General features: G+C 39.4%; 1 protein-coding gene across 11 annotated transcripts in view; it reads left to right on the forward strand.

Annotated features, from left to right (window-relative positions):
- FMNL2 (formin like 2) overlaps positions 1-19,757 on the forward strand; it is a 323,466-nt gene that overhangs the window by 219,789 nt on the left and 83,920 nt on the right. For 9 of the 11 annotated variants that reach the window (XM_032286259.1, XM_032286258.1, XM_032286262.1 and 6 more), the window contains exons 4-6: positions 1,476-1,552; positions 11,163-11,246; positions 14,407-14,559. In XM_032286259.1, coding sequence (XP_032142150.1) covers positions 1,476-1,552; positions 11,163-11,246; positions 14,407-14,559 — 314 coding nt within the window. The remainder of the gene's footprint in view (positions 1-1,475; positions 1,553-11,162; positions 11,247-14,406; positions 14,560-19,757) is intronic. The other 2 variants (XM_032286267.1, XM_032286266.1) reach the window with 1 other exon arrangement.

Raw genomic sequence — 19,757 nt, forward strand, 5'->3', positions numbered from 1 at the left:
GCTCTGCTTAGGAGGTGATGACATCAAATTTTCTTCCTTCAAAGTGGCCTGAGACTGTCACCTTAAATAAATATTTCTGTAGGAAAATGTGTTCCAAAGGACTGTTCTGCAGTGTAGCCCACTGGTATGTTGGAAGTGATTTAGGGTCAAGAGGCTAGAGAGGTGTATATTAATACATTTCCTAGCAGAGGTGGATTCACTGGAGGAAGAAGCCCCGAGGGAGTCCTGGAAGGATAGGTGGGATTTTAACAGGTTAGGGAATGAGGAAGGTCACTTCATGTCAGGAGGGCCATGTGCTCTGGAGGAAGGATGCTCCAAGTGAGGACCAAGGGTCAGAGGGAGCTCTACATGTTTATTTTTGGAACATGTTAGGTCATCCAGAAAAATTAACATAGCAGGTCTGAGACTGCTATTCTTAGAAAAAGGCTTGCATGTAACCAGGTGTGTGGCTCATGCCTGTAATCCCTGCTCTTTGAGAGGCCAAGGCAGGCAAATCACCTGAAGTCAGGAGTTTGAGACCAGCCTGACCGACATGGAGAAACCCCATGTTTACCAAAAGTACAAAATTAGCCCAGCGCGGTGACACAGGCCTGTAATCCCAGCTACTTAGGAGACTGAGGCAGGAGAATTGCTCGAACTCAGGAGGCCGAGTTTGCCATGAGCCAAGATTGCACCATTACACTCCAGCTTGGGCGAAAAGAGCAAAACTCTGTCTCAAAAAAAGAAAAAGAAAAAAGATAAAGGCCTGCTTGCAAGGTTGGCTTTGGCTGGTGTCTGGGAACTTGTGTTTGACGGAGGAAGGTTCCTACCATTTCCTGATAAGAATGTTTGCCTGTGCCTAGACTGTTTATGAAAACAACACAGCTTATGCTGAATTCCTCTTTTCCTTTTGGGAGTCTGAATTTTTGTTATGTGCTAGGCAGAGAGTTGCCTATTAAACCAGCCCCCAATAAAAACCTGGCCACTGAGTCTCTAATGAGCTTTATGCATGTTGTCATTTGTGACTCTTTGGGGAGGGGATTCCTGGAAGATTGCACCTGGTTTGCTGCACGTTTTATCCGATGCACCATTCCTCTTTGCTGATTTTGCTTTGTGCTCTTTGGCTGTAATACATAGTAGCCATGGGTATGACTGTATGCCGAGTCCTCTGAGTCCTCCTAATGACTCACGGAAACTGGAGGTCGTCCTGGGGTCCCTGACCCATCGGGATATTGGTCAATATCGTTGTGTGTGGGGGGTAGGAAAATAAAATCTACTTACTGAAAGACACATTACATAAAACAAGGAATTTTTCTAGTCCTTTCTCAGTAGCTATTTTTCATGGTGAGGAAAATTTGTGTGCTTTGCAACAAAAAAAGGAAGGGAAGCCCATTTTAGAAGTGAAGATATTTTTCATATTGTGTTAAATTTATTATAAGCTTCAGTTATAGCAGTTGCTGAAATATTTTGTGAGACTATGTGTTCTTGAATTTTAGAAATTCAGACGGCGTGTTCAAGAATCGACACAAGTGCTAAGAGAACTGGAAATTTCTTTAAGAACCAATCACATTGGGTAAGTATACCCCTTTAACATCTTAGGTCTAAAGCTTTTGGACACTTTGTAAAGTAACTGAATCACATCCAAAGAATTGAGCTTCCTTATGGTTCATTATAAATTAAAAGACTGAGGTTTTAGTGGATGTAACCTTTGTTAGTACTCAAATTGCTTACTGCCCAAGAATCAGCAGAAGCAAGACAGATAGTCCTTGATTTGGAGTTCATAACAATCCTGTGTTTCTTTGCATGGGTGCGGTGAATATGGACACTTGGTTTCATGTGTGCATAGCAATTGGATGGCAAATCAGGAATACCCAAGAGTAGATGTAGACTGAGATCTTGGAAAATCTCTAAGCTTTACTGTGGTTCTCCAAGTTGGCTAGTTGAAGCTGCTTTATTTCCCTTTCATTAATTCTTTAGAGTTTCTGGCTAGAACAGGATGGAAGCTGGAATAATGTCACTTGACTCACCTCATTGCACTCAGACACATTCTCAGTCTCTTTTTCATACATCTCAAAATCTCAGGACCATGAAGTGTAAATCCACTCTGGGAAAATAAAGTTCAGGGAATCTCTGCACTAAGCATTTCTGAGAGTTTCCTTCAGGCAACAACATGGTTGCTTTGTCTCAGGCAAGTACAGCAGTGTTATATAGTCCCTTACCCATGGCTGGCTTAATTGTACCATGTCTTAAAATAAGATGGCGTCTCTCTGAGGCAGAATGATATCAGGTATCCTGTTCTGCCCAAAGCACCTGCGTAACATTGGGCAAGCTATTTAACCCCTTTTGGTTTTGATTCTTTGAGCTTTACAATGAGAGGACTATAGACTTTTAGATCTTTAGAATTTTCCTGTGATATTCTTTGCAGGTCAACTGGAAATGAATTTGATGTATGTATGTTGCACTTTAGTTTTACAGAGTATCCTGTAACATACAGTAAGTCCTGTCTCATTGATAGGTTCTACTTGGAAACCATGAGTTTAAGTGAAATGATGTTATAAAACCTTTTTCTCATTCATCAATGTCATAATGAAAAAATGTTATTTGAGGTTAAGTAAGGACTCGATGTGGATTTATTATGTAGATAAAAGTTTACTTAAGACTGCTCTAAGCCATTCAAATGGTTAATTAGCACAGTTATTTCAAAACAAGTTTTAGAAATTGTAGAAATGCGATTGTGATTGATAGGTGGTGGGACTTAGGTAAGAATGTTCATTTCTTAAAGGATAACCAGCAGGTGTGTCACCTCTAGAATGAAATATTCAGAAAATGAATTAATTCTAGACTTTGTCCCTGAAAATGGGCTACAGAACAGTGAATCCGAGAGACATGATTTTAGAACTGGAAGAGAAATTAAGGATTGCCTAATGCCTCGTTTTACAGATTAAAAGAGTTAAAGACCAGAGAAGGTATGTGAGTTGCACAGAGTCTGCAGCTGTAGAGCCAGGTGCTTTGGCTCAAGTTGCTCTGTTGCTTTTCCTGTATGACTTACGCTGGCAGCCGTTTCCCTGAAAGTAAATAAGATTATCAGGGTTTTGGGATCAAAGCAATGAGGCTTGTCTGCCAGGGATGAAGATGGTGGTAGTTTAATATTTTGGGGCATTTAGACTCAGGAAATTTAAATACTTTCCAATATTTATGGATCAGGAGCTAGATTCAATTTGGTTTGGTCCAACCCTATGCCTTTTGGCCCTTTTAACTGACAATGGTGGAATGAACTGCAGCCAGGATTTCCTCAAATTGTCAAAAAGCATTTCTTAGGATGGGTGCAGTGGCTCATGTCTGTAATCCTAGCACTTTGGGAGGCCAAAGTGGGTGGATCATGTGAGGTCAGGAGTTTCAGACCAGCCTGGCCAACATGGTGAAACCCCATCTCTACTAAAAATACAAAAAATTAGCCAGGCATGGTGGTGCGTGCTTATAGTCCCAGCTACTTGGGAGGTGGAGGCAGGAGAATAATTTGAACCTGGGAGGTAGAGACTGCAGTGAGTTGAGATCATGCCACTGCACTCCAGCCTGGGTGACAGAACAGGACCCCGTTTCACCAAAAAAAAAAAAAGGCATTTCTTTAAGCATTGCTGAAGTAATGTGAAGTTGACCATCAAATACCAAAGGAAGATGATCATTTCCAACACAAACCTGGCTGAATAGAAGAACCTTGCTCGCGTTGAAGCCAGTGCTATCTGCAAGCAGTTGGAGTGGATACTATGAACATGTTGAAAGATTCTTAGACTGTCTTTCATCTTTACCAGCTGAAGTTTTCCTTTGCCCACCACCTATGTGAGGCATTCTGAAAGCTTTTGCTTTAGCAGCAGAAAAATTCATGGAGATGCATCGTCTAATTATATGCAACCAGTCACTAGCATAAACTTACGTGAAGTAAAACCACACAGCCAGATTTTGACCATCTTGCCTGTCCTGAAAACCCAAACCTGATCTCACTCTTTGTTACATAAACTAACTGGCTTGAGCTCATTTGTAGGGAAATCTTCTGAACAATTACTCAATAATGAGGAAAATAATCAGCTACTAAAGTGAAGAATTCTTGGAATGCAAGGGTGCTATATAGGAAGCCACATTTTATTGTGCTGTTTAAAATACTGTAATAGAGAGATAATTCCGGGCTGAGTGTGGTGGCTCACGCTTGGATTCTCAGCACTTTGGAAGGCCGAGGCGGGAGGATTACTTGAGCTTGACTTCGAGACAAGCTTGGGTAACATTGTGAGACCTTTTGCCTACTAAAAAATAAAAAATTAGCCAGGCACAATGGCACGTACCTATAGTGCCTGGGACGCTGAGGCAGAAGGATCAATGGAGCCCGTGAGTTCGAGGCTGCAGTGAGCCGTGATTGTGCCATTGCACTCTGAGTAACAGAGTGAGACCTGGTCTCAAAAAATAAAAGTAAAAAATTGGTGCTTATTTGCTCAAATTTTTGCTGTGCCCCTTTCTAGTTATTTAACCTTAGGTAAGTTTTATGAGTTTTCTGCACTTACTATGTGACCCAAGTTAAATTCTCATTGATAAAATGAGTATAATAAGACTTACCTCATAGGAATGTTGTAAGGATTAGATGACATAACTTATGAAGACCTAGTGTAGGGTCTGAATCGTAATTGTTACTGAATATATGATAGTTGCTTGTTGGTGTGCTTGTTGCAAATAACATCTGCAGTATTCAACAGTGTTATATATCTCTAAGGAATTCCCTAAGGTGGAGAGTGTTATCATCTTTATGTAAAATGATCCTGACACCTAGGAGATTGTGATTCCCAGAAATTAAAAGGAGGGATTACATTTACAATCTACTTGTTCTAAATTGTTCTGGGCTCGTGCTTGCATTTCAAGGTTAAGGACTTGGGCTTTACTGAGATAACATTCTGAGCTGCAGCTTTGTCAAGCAAAGGGCTTGTTCTGAGTTTTGTTATAAGCCTAAAACTCTATAAATGGAACAATCTTCTGAGAAAGAAAATTAATTTTCTTTGAGTCAAATTGAAATAAGAATTGGACTAGAGATAATCCCATTCACTTACTCTTAGGAACTATAATAATAGAGAAGAATTGGATTATAACTTATCTAAGCTTTTGAAATTACTTGAAATACCCTTGAAATGATCCATGTAGTGTTAGAATACACTGGCCTTGCAATGTGAGTAGGCAGATGCCACGGTGCTGAAGATGTCAGAGTGATAGGATTTAAGTGGTGGTGAGGGTGAACTGGACAGATTTACCAGCTTTATTCTATGGATCTGGTGTGTAGCCTGTCTCTCCTTGCAGGGAATTTATTGTAGTAAAGCTGCCTATAATGATAGAAAATTACTTTTCATCCTCAATGCAAGGTCACAGAAGTTCTGAAAGATGATCATTTCACTTTCTGTCATTGCAGTGTAGAGAGAACAGGCTTGGGATTGCAGAAGGAATGTTGCAAGTTGGCTAGGAGGGGAAGGAGGTTTGTAGAAAAGGGAAGATGCTGAGGAACTGCTGCTTAGTGACTGTCGTCTTCTCTCCTGCCTGCTGACTTCTTTATGAATCAGTGCTGGCTAAGCCAGGCCAAAAAAAGAAAAACAGAGGAGTGACAAAGTCTGCTTTTAACATGCATATAACATGTACGGGTGTGTATGTGTGTGGTAATATGTGTATCAAGCTGCCTTATGATTAATTTATTCCTAGACGGTACTTTTTTAGAAACCATTAAGATATCATTTTGTCATTTATTAAGTACTGTGTTGGTACTTTACATTTGTTTTTCTGTGTATTTCCTAGAAAAATCTTATTTACCCCTGAATCCCTGTTGTACAGATGAGAATACTGAGGGTCATCTATTAAGTATCTTGCTCAAGTCCATATTAAGTTAGAAACACTGAGATTTGAACCTAGATTTGCTCACATCTAAAGTTTGTTATCTAAACCAGCAGTTCTCACATTTTTTTTTGGTTGGTTTTAGAATACCTTTATACTTTTATTTTTGAACCCCAATAAGCTTTTGTTTACGTGTGTCAAATCTATTAATATTTACAATATTAGAAATTAATGCTGATGGATTTTAAATGTCTTCAATAAAATGTAATATTTAATAACATTTAATTTAAATACATAAATGTAAAATAAATTATATATTAACATAAATATTAACACTATAAATTAACATAAATAACATATGAAAAATATTATTCAAAGCCAAAAAAATTGGTGACAAAGGCAGCATTGGTTTAATTTTTGCAAATTTCTTAAGTATCTGGTTAATAGTTGGCAGCTAGATTCTCCTATCCGAGTCAACATTCAGTTTGTTGTGATCTGTTCTCATTGATGTATATGAAGAAAATTTGGTCTTTTACAAACTTAGGGATGAATTTTTTTAAATGATCTTTTCGGATAATTTTGGATATTCTTTTTTCGATAGTATCCCCTAAATTGACGGCTGGTAACTATTTCTTACAGATAGCTATAATGTAGAGTCTGAAATCATATCCGTGAACTTTTTGAGCTCTGATATATTAAAATCCACTGGCCAGGCATGGTGGCTCATGCCTTCAGTCCCAGGAACTTTGGAAAGCTGAGATGGGCAGGATGGCTTGAGCTTGGGAGTTTGAGACCAGCCTGGGTAGCATGGCGAACCCCTGTGTCTACAAAAAATACAAAAATTAGCCAGGTGTGGTGGCATGCACCTGTAGTCCCAGCTACTCAGGAGGCTGAGGTAGGAGGATCACTTGAGCCCGGGAGGTCGCGGCTGCAGTGAACCATGACTGTAACACTGCACTTCAGCCTGGGCAACAGAGTGAGACCCTGTCTCAAAAAATCCTTTGTGCTGTCTTGCACTTTGAAACGGTCTTTTTATCCATACGTGATCTTCTGACGTGATTTCTTAACATCATACATTGGCCTTTTGGAAGATCAGAATAACTCAGTGAAATCACGTTTCTCAAATGTTAAAGCATATCACTTTACAGTATTTTAAAAAATCACACTTGTTAATAACCATCAGTCTGATTAGAATGTATTTTAAGTATTGAGAAGCTGTTGAACTGATGGTAGTGAATACAGGTTTTCCAGAATTCTAATTTTGGTTTGAAAGCCCAAAGTTTGTCATCAACAACTAATGCTGTGTTGTCCCTAAAAGGACAGACTCACTTCATTTTTGAGTAAATATCTGGCACATACCGGAAACTCAGTCACCATAGTTTGTCCGTCATTTTTACAAGTAAATTGACATTCCATGAAAAAATGGCTAGTTCAGCTCACAACTCACTTGCATGGATGCTTTTCCTTGAGACAGCTGTGCCAGTTGGGCAGGTAGCAGAAGTACTTTATGTGAGCTTCGCAATTTGTCGTGCTGAAAGATTAAAAAGATGTGTACTAAGTCAGGAAGCTTGAATAAAACCAATTTTTTTTATTGCTTATCTAAGGGCGTTCTGAACTGAAGCTGGCTTTTTCTCCCTCCTGAGCTCATAGAGTGACAGATACAATCAACAGGTGTCTTCTTTGGTTGCAGCAGTTTTACACACTATTTCTTTTGCATTTTGAGTGTGTCAACAACTAATGTCCTAATATTTTTGTGAAAATAGTTTTACCCTCACAGATGCCCCGAGAGGGTTTCAGGGACCTCTAGTGGTGTGTGGGCTCTACTTTGAGAATCAGTTTGCAACACTGCCTACCAGAGTAGAGCTGATGGCCAGTGTTGAATCTGTACAGTGCTGCTTTCTCTTGCTTTTCATGATTTTTCATCAACTTCAATTCCCACCATATGTCTGTAGGACCTCTCTCTAAAGGAGTCTGGCAAAGGGAATTAAGTGCTTACTCCTTTGTCTTGTATGTGCATCTTTGGGCCAGTTGGCTTGATCTTAGAAATTGAAAGCCAGGAACATCTCTTCAGACCTATATGAGGAGAAATAAGGTTCTAAGATTTGGGGAGACAGAATAAAGGTTTGAAATCAAGCTGTGACCAGCCTACAATAAAACGGTGACTGTTGGCATTGGCGCTTACATCTCTTCCTTGCGCCCAGTTTCTTCCAGAGCTGTTTGTCATTGTCCCTGTCTTTACCAGCTCCTAAGCATCTGGTTTAGAATTTGCCTAAATTCAAATTTACAGCATATGGTAATCACATTGAATCTGTGAGGCACTCAGGCAGTTATGCATTCTGTCAGAGTCAGAAATAATTGAGCTTTCCAAAACCTATAATCGCCCAATTTGAAACTGTTTGCCTATTGGCAACATACTAAAAAGTCTGTGTAGCACGCACAGAGGTGAAATGGAAATAATTTACTATGGGAACCCTAAATATATGATATAGTTGTAGCATGATCATTTACATAAATCTGCAAAGTGAGGCATCCATATTCTTTGAATGCTTTTAGATTCCAGATACTGGTTTGAAAGTTGCTCGTTTTCATTTTCACCTGTTTTCTTTCCTTACTCTTTCATTTCTGTAGAACTTCACTTTCAACTTGAATTGAAAGTGGAGTTCTCCATTCCAACTGAAAGTGACCAGTTCTCTTTAATACAGAAAGTTCCAAGTTAAGAAGGGGTAGGGACTGAGAGAATAGTTAGAAAAATGGGGGCTCTTTTTTGCTTATTATCCATACCCTTATTGTTGAAATGACTTTGCCAAGCTAACCTGATACCATTTGATAAAGTGGGGAAGGTAGCCAGCCCTGAAAGACTGATCTCATTATTTCCTAAGTCAGGCAGGGGTGTCAGAACTGGATCAAACCCCAGGGAGGATCATGTCACTTTGAAAAAGATGTTAACTGAATGACATTAAGTCAGGGGTAGAACATGCCACACTTTAGCTGACCTTTTAGGAGGTAGCCACTAGGCTCTTACCTTTACTTGGAAAATTGTCTTTGAGGCCCTTTGACCCAACGTCAGCAAGTGGAGATGGGGGCATGGATAAGGACACTGCAGTGAAGTACGAGGGGCCAATTAGTATTCTTTATCCCTGCATCAAAACATACACAGGCTAGCTTGTTAAGTGAATTGTCGCTCTGCCTATAAATAGCCAACTATAAGGTTGGCTATTTCCAACCTTAAAAAAATTTAGTTTTTCATCTTTAGGTCGCTTGTCTCTTGTCCCATTGGTGCCTGAACTTTCCAAGTGAGCTGGAGCTGCCTGCCAGTGGTTGACACAAGGGCAGGCACTGAGTGCATTCTGGATGGTCTGCACTCTGCAGAGGCTGCTTGTGGAAAATCAACAGAAGAAACGACAGTGGCTGCTTCTCTTAGCTCCTAAATTTGTGTGTTCTTATGGGCCACTGAGAATATGTGAAACTGAGATTGCTTGGAAAAATCTGGACCCCTGTGATTATTTTTCATATTAAAAAGACACCCACCACCAAGGGCCGGTTTAAATTGTACAGTCAGAACCCATAGTCCAGACCAATGGAAAAACCTAAGCAAGGCTAAGGGGCTTGAATTTAAAGATTTTCTAATCTTCAGATTTTGATAGCAAGTTCCAGACTTTAAGTCTTCAGCCAGTTACAAAACAGAAAAAATTATTTTACTATTTCTAAGCTTCTAGTTACTAGCATTTAAACATGATCAATGTCTCCTGAGACCTAGCACCATAGAAAGTAATTAAAATAAATAAAAAATAAGTAGCAGATGCTGTGAGATTGTGAGTAGTAGATGCTGTGGCTGTTTTGAAATGGCACTTCAACCACCAGTAGTAGCCAGCCTTGTTTTGTCTAGATTTCATAACAAAATCACTTTGTGAGGCCTACCACTTGGTATTTTCTTTGCCACTGTTGCCACTCCAGGTCTCTCTTAAATGAAATGCTATACATTTGTAGGCAGCTCTGTCAAGTGCATAGGTTTTGCAGTTGCCTCTCTGAGCCTTTTCGGGGGGACAAACACAGGGCAAGCTTTCTACTTGACCACTTTGCTGCCTCCTGGAACTACCTGCAGACCTGGGCTGGGTATGCATCGTGGAGATGACAGGACGAGAAGAAAGAATGAGCTTGAGGATGAAACAAAGAACCCCTTCCCCCTGCCAAAAATTAACAAAAAAAAACAGGGCACAAATGTCCTGAATCCAGGGGATTGTTTCCTTCCTTTTAAGACAAAGGCTTCAAGGTGTTGCTCATTTTTAAGGGATATTTGGTAGTATTGTTCTGTTGTTTTAATAACTAGCAAAACTGGCTTCCATAGTCTATCATGTCCATAGCTGGTCAACCTGTATAGCTTGGTGTTTCTGGAGGAAAGCAACCATTGTGGAATGCAGGTGGCAGATGTACCTCAGGTGGCATTTCAGCAATAGTAATAGACCTTTTAATTTATTATTTGTTGGAGTTTGAAAACTTAGTGGAGGTTTAATCAGGTATCGTATGTTGTTTGAAGATAATGCGCTGGAGGAAATCTGTAAAAGCGGGTGGTGACATTTTACATCTACCTTTCTAAAGATTCTGTTTGACTACCCTATCAGGATTATTATGAAGAACAAATAAGAATGTATAAACATACTCTATGAACTGTGGCGTACCATTCAAATGCAAGGTGGTATTATTTAAAAATGAATTTTTTAAAAACCTGATATTTATCATGTGCTGGTCTTGATGATGGTATGCAGTGCTTGCAGCTTTTCAAAAGGTTTTAACATTCATGGAAAAAGTTAAGCGAATCATTATCCCTATTGAATTTCTAGAAGCCCATAAACACTGGTCTCTCATTGGCTAGTTTAGTGGTTTCTGTAGCTTAGGTGCCAAGGAGTTGAACTTGGATTTGGAATCCCGCCTGGATTTTTGTGGTTATGTTGTCATGTCCCTCGTCTGCCTCATTGTTCATAGTCTTCCTTCCACAAGTAAGCTGTAGATCAATTGTGGTGGAAAAAGTACATTAAGCCTTCTTTGAAGAAAGTTTCTTAGAGATTATCTTAAATTCTCTAAGCACCAAAATGCAAAGATGGGCCACGTGCAGTTTTTGGCCCTTATTTTTGCACATGAACAAGTTGTGGTTTTCTTGGTTACCATATCTAAAAAGCTCCTGCCTCACATGATGTAGTCTAGGCCTTCCTCTCTATGTCCGTTCAGGCAATGAAAGTTTCTGGTGGAAAAAACAAAACTTTGTACTGTTTTGTTTTTTGTTCGGCAGATCATGTGATCAGTTGTGCCAATGACTTTCTTTTCCCCCCTAACAGATGGGTCAGAGAATTTCTGAATGAAGAAAACAAAGGTCTTGATGTTCTAGTGGAATATCTCTCATTTGCACAGTATGCAGTAACGTAAGTAAAACTTGGCTTGCTTGCATTTAAATTTTATGTGGTCACAGAAGATGCAACTCGTTGGTAAAATTATACACCACACAGAGGGCAGAAACTCAGAAGCAGATGTGCTAGGGCTTAGGGAGGTTTGTTTCTGTTTGGGTAACTAAAAACAAATCACATAATTGATATTAGAAATGCGTTTAAGGCAGAAGTAAAACAGGTGAGTAAAATTCACACTTAAAGGAACTTTTATTTTCAAAAGTAATGCTTTCTTTAGGGCTTAAGTTACATATATGGTAGAGTAGTTTAATGGTTAGTGTAAGAGATATGTGATAAATCGCTAGGCGATGCAAAATAATGATTCCCTTTCTATTTTACAAATGATTTATAGAAAATGATTGCAGAAACAGATACCAAACATAGTGGCACCGGAAGGAGCGGTAACAAATGGCTGTCCCTTTTTCCTTTATATGTATTTGTATTGTTTTGATTCTCTGCCCATAAGCTGAAGGGGAGTAAAACCCAGGGGCAGAGCAGGAAAGAAATACCAACCTATTTAACCTTGTTTTTATTATTTCATAAAATTCTCCCATTTTCTTGGCTTCCAGAATGGTTTATAAGACTTGAAAGTGTACATCTGAATGAGACATTGTCTTCCCCACATTTTCTCCTTTAATCAGAAAACATCCCAGTATCCACAAATACACTCATACATACAGATTGAAGCAGTAATATTCATTTTTTAATTTCACTGAAAGACATTTCAGCCTAGATAGTGTTTTTCTGTTCCATTCCTGTTTTAAAAGCAGTGTCTTGTTTTTATAATTGCCTCACTCCAAAAGAGTCCTAAGACTTAACCAGTTGCTATCTTATAATCCCCATTACTTCCCTGAGAATTTGTGAAGAGAAAGCTATAATTACTCCTAACTTACAGATGCAGAAACGAAACTGTTGACTGAAACTGTGTTGATAGGTTTCAGTTTTGATACTTCTCATGTATTAAATGGAATGGACTAAGAAAAACCAACAGACAGATTCTTACCTTCCTGAGAAATGGTCTTCCAAAGGATGTTTCCTATCTATTTCCATTTCATCAAACACTGCGAGTCTCCCTTATGCGTTATATGACAAGAGAAAATAATATTACCTGCCTTGTTGGGTGTTTTAAAATCTAGAGTAATATTTATGCAATTCAGAGAGGACTAAGAAATGTCAGGAAGAATGGGTAAGAACAGCATGCTGTATTTTCTGGTTGTGCTAATGAATCCTTTACCTACATGACAACAGAGCTTGCAACCAGCTTTCCCAAATGGGCCTTCACATAAGACCAGGAAAGGAGTTGCTCCTATGCGGGAGTTCCTGTAGTCTACAGCGTAAGACAGCAGCACACAAAAGATTAGAATTCAGAGTTTTGTTTTTTAATCTTGTACCTTTGTGGGTTTTTTTTTTTTTTTTTTAACAGTAATTGCTTTACACTGTTTTCTTACTAGTTTTGGTTGGCTTTCATTAGATAATAAATTTTTTGGTCATCTTTCTTGAAAATAATGGGCTGAAAAAATTTCTTACTCTTCCTTGGCATGTGACAATTTCCTAGCCCATGGAATATGAGCAACAGACTCATAGTGCATCCCTAAAAGAGGAGCACTAATTTTTTTTGTGAGACAGTGTCTCACTCTGTCACCCAGGCTCGAGTGCAGTGGCACAATCTCGGCTCACTGCAACCTCCGCCTCCTAGAATCAAGTGATTCTCCTGCCTCAGCCTCCTGAGAAGCTGAGATTACAGGCACCCACCACTGCCCCTGGCTAATTTTTGTATTTTTAGCAGGGAGGTGGCTTTGCCATGTTGACCAGGCTGCTCTCAAACTCCCGACCTCAGATGATCCACCCGCCTCGGCCTCTCAAAGTGTTGGGATTACACATGTGAGCCACCGCACCCAACCTAGAAACACTCATTTGTATGTGTGTTTCCTTTTTGTGCTGTGAGAGTGGGGATGAGCTGAGAGGAACACATGCTGAATGGCATGCGTCAGTGCCACCAGTGATTTCAGGATGCCCTCCTCGTCTTACCTTCTCTTATCTCAATAATAGCTTTCTCTTTTTAGCAGTGAAAATTTTATTAGATTACCCCATTCTACCTCTTTCATGTTCAGCATTACCTCCTGCAGCCAAAGGCATGACAGAATTGTGATCAGATGCCTCCATGGACTTTGTGCTATCTATCAGTCTCTGCTATCTGATTAGTCGTTAATTAGATGGAAGTCATCACCGATTTTCAGATGAAGATTCTAACCAAATATTTTATTTTGGCATTTATACTTTTGTAAAATGTTATACTTTGATTTCCAGCATGCATTGTTTTTTCTTCTGCAGTGTCTTCCAAAATTTTCCTAAGGATGTTAAGTGTAGCTGCCTTCTGATTGTTCTACTGTCTGATCAGATGTTGCTATGGATAGAAACAGTTAATACAATTTTTTTTTCTTTTGAGAAAGCAGAGTTACTGACTTTGTGAGGGGAGAAGTGCATGGAACACAAAAGCCTGTTTAAAAACTTTGTTCCTAAAACTATACAAGAATGTGCAACTTAACTTGCCGTTTATTCTAACATGGTTAACATGAGTAATAACCTTAAAAAATGTCAGAGAAACAACAGTCTTACTTTAAAGAGCACCACATTGGGAGGGAGATTCCAAAATCAAAGCAAATCCATAACTTTGCTAGTAATGTATCACATATGCTTGGAAAAGTACACTTGCCAACACACTAGGAGAAAATGCTCAGTGAAAATTGATGGGTAGGAATAAATTACTATAACCCTAACATACTGACTTGTTAAAGCAAAACGAAGACAGCTGTAAGATCTTTTCCCCCTTCATCATAGCAGTGTTAGCAATTGGTAAGTTAGCAAGCCTTATAAAATACAAATAATATATCACTATTTAATTTTTGCCGTTAATTGTTGCATTATTCTTTCGCCAGACCCATTATTTGTCATTCTGTATTTTTAAAGCTGACACTGAGCCCTAGAAATTCTGTTTTATTTCCTTTTTAGTTTTCTTTGTCTACAAAGACTTTTCATACTAAGGCGCAGACGTGTTATAGGAACAGCAAGTTATACATGTTGGTTTATGTGTGTGAATGTGAATTTTTCAGTCTCCAATGACGTTTCTCTGTTGTTTTAGTTTTGACTTTGAAAGTGTGGAGAGTACTGTGGAGAGCTCGGTGGACAAATCAAAGCCCTGGAGCAGGTCCATCGAGGACCTGCACAGAGGGAGCAACCTGCCCTCACCTGTGGGCAACAGTGTCTCCCGCTCTGGAAGACATTCTGCACTGCGGTGAGTTCGTTGAGTGAGGAGGCAACTTTGGCAGGGTGCACTGGGACAGCAGGGGTCCTATGTCTTTTGATGATTTTGGGCACTGTATCTCATAAATTGCCACACAGCGCTCTCATTTGCAATGAGGTCTAAATGAAAGTTCTTCAGGAGTTGCTGAGGTCTTCCCTTGGGCAATGTTTAATAACTTTAAATAGCTTCCTGGAAGCACCATGCCATGATTGAGCACAGAAGGTGAGAAAATTCTGCTGCCAAGTGATAGAACACGGTAGTCTCATAGGCAGATAAAGTTTTAAAACCAGGGGAATGTTGACATCCTAATGGAGGTACTGTTTGCAAGTTAGAGGCAGCACTTAGAGATCGGGGGATCTGAAGAGTTCTTTGTTACCCTTTGTTCTTCTGTTCTCTTTCATTTCTCCAGTGGTAGCTCAGGTTGTGTGCTCTGGAATGTTTTCTTAGCCATAGGTACAGGATGCTAACAGTGATAATTTTGTTAGTGAGATGCCATTAAGCAGTGTTTCTTTGATTAGGTATGCTTCAATTGTCAACATTTTTTTTTTTTTTTTTTTTTTTCTTTTTCCCGAGATGGAGTCTCGCTCTTGTCATCCAGGCTAGAGTACAATGGCACAATCTTGGCTTACTGCAACCACCACCTCCCGGCTCAAGCAGTTCTCCTGCCTCAGCTTCCCACGTAGCTGGGAATACAGTTGTCTGCCACCACGCCCAGCTATTTTTTTTCTTTTTTTTTTTAAGTTTTAGTGGAGACAGGGTTTTACCATGTTGGGCAGGCTGATCTCGAACTCCTGACCTCAGGTGATCTGCCCACCTCAGTCTCTCAAAGTGCTGGGATTACAGGCGTGAGTCACCACACCCAACCAATTGTAAGCCTTATATTTCCTCCTAAGTATTCCCTTTCTCATCTCTCCTGGCTAAAGGAGGATTGGTGCTGACCACTTACACCAGTAATGGGTTTAATATCACTGAAGTTGTTCATTCACACAGACCTACAATCATTCATTCCTTGCAAAATATTTTTGTACCTCTTATGTGTCAGGCAAAGCACTTAGAACTAATTGTATGTTGGTAGGTAATCAAACTGCTGCCTGTGAGGACAGAGATATCATCTAGAGCAAGCTTGTAAAGGTTTCTATGGTCCATGATTTTAACATAAAACTTTATTAATAAGACCCTCATCTCAAAATGTTGCTTACTCCTTCTTTTTGTTTTTTTCTGTCCTACCCCCTTAGTTACTCTTTCTAGCTTAAAGTGTTTCTGTCTTATTTCAGGCATGATCTGCCAAGAGGACATTATTTCTCTAAGTGTTTATGATCACTCCGGGTATTCATTGTAGTAGAATCTCTGTGTCAGATTGCAGTCAGTGAATATGTGCCTTTCAGACCTTTGGATTTGGTTGCCTCATTACCTCTTGTCCCGTTGACTTGGGTTTTGTCATGGGAAGTTAAACATATCTCTGTAATGATGTTCAGTTCTGCTTAAGGATTTGATGTTTGAGTATGATACCTCCAATAAATCATTCAGATTTGCCTTGTTTAGAACTGGAAAAAAATGTTAATGGGTTTATGATGAATTGATGCAATAAAAATAAAGAACGGTGTTTTAATTCACCTCATTATATTTGAAGTAGGCCAAGGGTTATGCAGCCTACTAATCTCCATCAACGTTACAGGTGGGCAGGAATATATGGGCTGATTTGGCAGAGATATGAAGAAAGGCTAATTGTGTGAAGAATTCCCTGATCACCTTGGTACTGGAATGGAAATTCTCACCACTAATTTAACTATAATTATTTGTAAGGCATTTAATTTACAAAGTACATTTTAATTTGGTTTTCTATCATCATACACTTAGAAAATACCATACATTGGCAAGCTACCACCTTAACAAGGATTCATTTTTCTGGTTAATAATTCAGTATGCCTACTTTTTAAAGTATTTTTTCCAGTAGAGTGAAAGAATCGGGAAAATCTGGGAAACTTCACAGGTTCAAGGAGGGGTATAACCCTGGATGCTGGAGGTCAAGGGACATCCAAGGCCAGCCTGATTTGCTTCACTGTTTTGGTTCAAGGTGGATCTTGCTAGAATTAATTTCAAATTTTTTTCAAGCTCAAGGACAGAACATTTAAATTTCCTTTGATTCTGCTTTATGGTTTCTAATCACCCAAGAAGGCTGATAAGACAGTAACTTTCATGCCACTTAAGGACCGGAAGCTTAGATTTTTGTTTTGTTTTTAAACAATGTATATCAATAGTTTTTCTGCTCTTGTGGTTTGTGGATTTATGTCTGGATTCTAATTCTATGTTTGATCATTGGATATAGCATCTATGACTTACAAAAAACAGTAATCAGAAATACAGGCATATGGTACATGCTGCTTTTCATATGCCCAAAATTGCTTACATTTTTTTCTTTTCCTCCTCTCTCCCCTTTCTTTCTCTTCTCCCTACACTGCCTTCACTTTCGGCTTGCTTTTTATTGTCCTCCCTTTTCTTTCTGCCATCTCATTTCTGATTGTCTTCTCCTCCTCTACTTTGTCCTTTCTTGTCCTGCTGGCTCCTCTTCCTCTGGTTCCACTCATCTTATGCCCCCACCAGATTGGTTTCTCTGCCTGCGTGTCATCAGTTCCCATACCACTAGAGCTGCGTCTCCCTGTTGCCTCTGGAGCAGCTTTGGTTTACACACTGATGATGAGGCCTCGAACTGGAAAATCTCTTAAGTCACAGGTGAAAATGACACCCAGGCGAGCCCACAGGGCATGGCAGCAGGGCGTTCTGACTGCTTTCCATGTTGTAATAGGAAACCCTTGTGGCTTTGTGCTGACATGCCATACTAGAATAAAGCCCACTGCCTTTTCAACTTTGATACACTCTGTTATCATATTATGATTTCTCATTTTTAGACTTTGAACCTTTATGGTATATTTTAATAGCACAGGTTTTTTTTTTTTTTTTTTAAAGAAAAAAGATATAAATTCATGCTCTATGGAGGTGATTTATTCTGGTAGTTTTGTTTAATTAGTATATGTCTTCTGTATCCAAATGCAGATTTTAGTTCCTTCTTCCTAATCTCCCTGTAATAAAACAGATATAGTAAACTTATCTCGTATCACTTGACAAAAGGATTGGTTAATCTTGGGGAAAAAAAAGAGATTTCAGGAAATATAAAACATGTTGTAAATGGGCTTGATTAAAGAAAAAAAATGAAAAACACTGCATTCACCTGGGTGCGGTGGCTCATGCCTGTAATCCCAGCACTTTGGGAGGCCAAGGCAGGAGGATCACTTGAGGTCAGGAGTTCAAGACCAGCCTGGCCAACATGGTGAAACTCCATCTCTACTAAAAATACAAAAAAGGAAAAAAAAATACAAAAAACTAACTGGGTGTGGTGGTGCGTACCTGTAATCCAAGTCACTTGAGAGGCTGAGGCATGAGAATTACTTCAACCTGAAAGGCAGAAGTTGCAGTGAGCTGAGATCACACCACTGCACTCCAGCCCAGCAACGGAGCGAGACTATGTCTCAAGAAAACATAGAGAAACACTGTGTTCTAAAATACAAGGTTTTGACCAAATTCTAGTGTTGATACGAATTCTCCTTGTAGTCATACTTTTACTTTTTAATCATTTAAAATTGATTGTTAAACATTTTATGTCATAACATACCCCCTGAGTCATATCAGCTGTTGGAATCTGTATTACCATGTATTTGTCAGCCTGGCTAGAGGGAAAACTGTTGATATTGGTGCGGTAGGGACCTGGTTTATATTGTCTCCTAAAATTAGAATGTAGTGTGCCTTCAGTTAAGATAGGTTCCTGTCAGTGTGGCTACAGAGCTAGTTAAATTTAACAATGGCGTATAGGCACATTTGTGCACGTTAGATCTATGAGGACAAAGGCTGTGTTACAGATGCAAGAGAAAATACTTCGATTTTTAAGAGTATCCAAGTTAGGCTGGGTGTGGTGGCTCACACCTGTAATCCACGCACTTTGGAGGCCAAGGTGGGCGGATCACCTGAGGTCTGGAGTTCAAGAATGTCCAAGTAAATGCCATTAACTCGAGTGAAAAATGACATAGTAAGTAAATGAATTTTTAAAGAAAGAGGTGGAGTACTAACTTTGGGTTTAGATGAAGGGAGAAATTTAAACTGGACTTCAGACAATGGCCAGAGTTGGTCCTCAGGGTAAGGAAAGGTTGTGCTAGGTGGAGGGGAAGTGAAATAATATGAGATGAGCACAGGCCTGCATAAAAAGATCGGGCATGCTGGAGAGAGAGGCAAGAATCTGTCCTTTCAGGGACAGATGCTTTGTGATGGAGGTGGAGAGCTGTCCAGTGGAGGGTGGGAGTCATAAGACAGAAACCAAGATTCACCCTTGCTATTGATCTTTGTAACCAGGGGTGATCATTTCAAAACAATTACATAATCCTGCTAATCTTTTCCTTAAAATTTTTTTGTCTTCCTTTACTTTCCTGAATGTACCCATAGTTTACATATTCCCGTTGCAATGGTTTATTTTCAAATAATATATTTTCTTTAAAAACAGCACCAAGATCCACATTGCCTTTAATATGTTAACTACCGTTAATATTTATTCTACACTTCCCTAGAGTAAGAGTTTGTTTTTCTGATGATGATGATGATGATGATATTTTGAGACCGGAGTTTGTTCTGTTGCCCAGGCTGGAGTGCAAGTGTAGTTCACTACAGCCTCAACCTCCTGGGCTCAAGAAATTTTCCCCCTTCAGCATCCCAAGTAGCTGGCACTACAGGTGTGTGCCGCCATGCCTGGCTAATTTTTAATTTTTTTTCTGTGGAGAGACAGTCTCACTATGCTGCCCAGGTTGGTCTTGGACTTCTGGGCTCAAACAGTCCTCCCGCTCAGTTTCTCAAAGTGCTGGGATTACAAGCGTGAGCCACCATGCCTAGCCAAGATAATTACCTTAATGGAATGGTATTTCATGAATAGTCCTTATCTGAATATTTGCCACTTGTATACTTAGTGGATTTACATGAAGAGATGAAGAATTCAGATTTAGGTCCTTGTTTATATATTTTTAGCGCTGAGTCCCATTCCTGTTGGTGGTTTTCATGGAAGTAATTCTTAAAGTATTTTAAAATAGTACAAAGATATAGATAGTGTTGATGTAATTTTTATTGGTGAGAAAGGCTTTTATTGAATGTCTGCT

This window comes from Sapajus apella, unplaced genomic scaffold (assembly GCF_009761245.1).
Source record: "Sapajus apella isolate SASKATOON/1434 unplaced genomic scaffold, GSC_monkey_1.0 scaffold18, whole genome shotgun sequence".
Classification (NCBI taxonomy): Eukaryota; Metazoa; Chordata; class Mammalia; order Primates; family Cebidae; genus Sapajus; species Sapajus apella.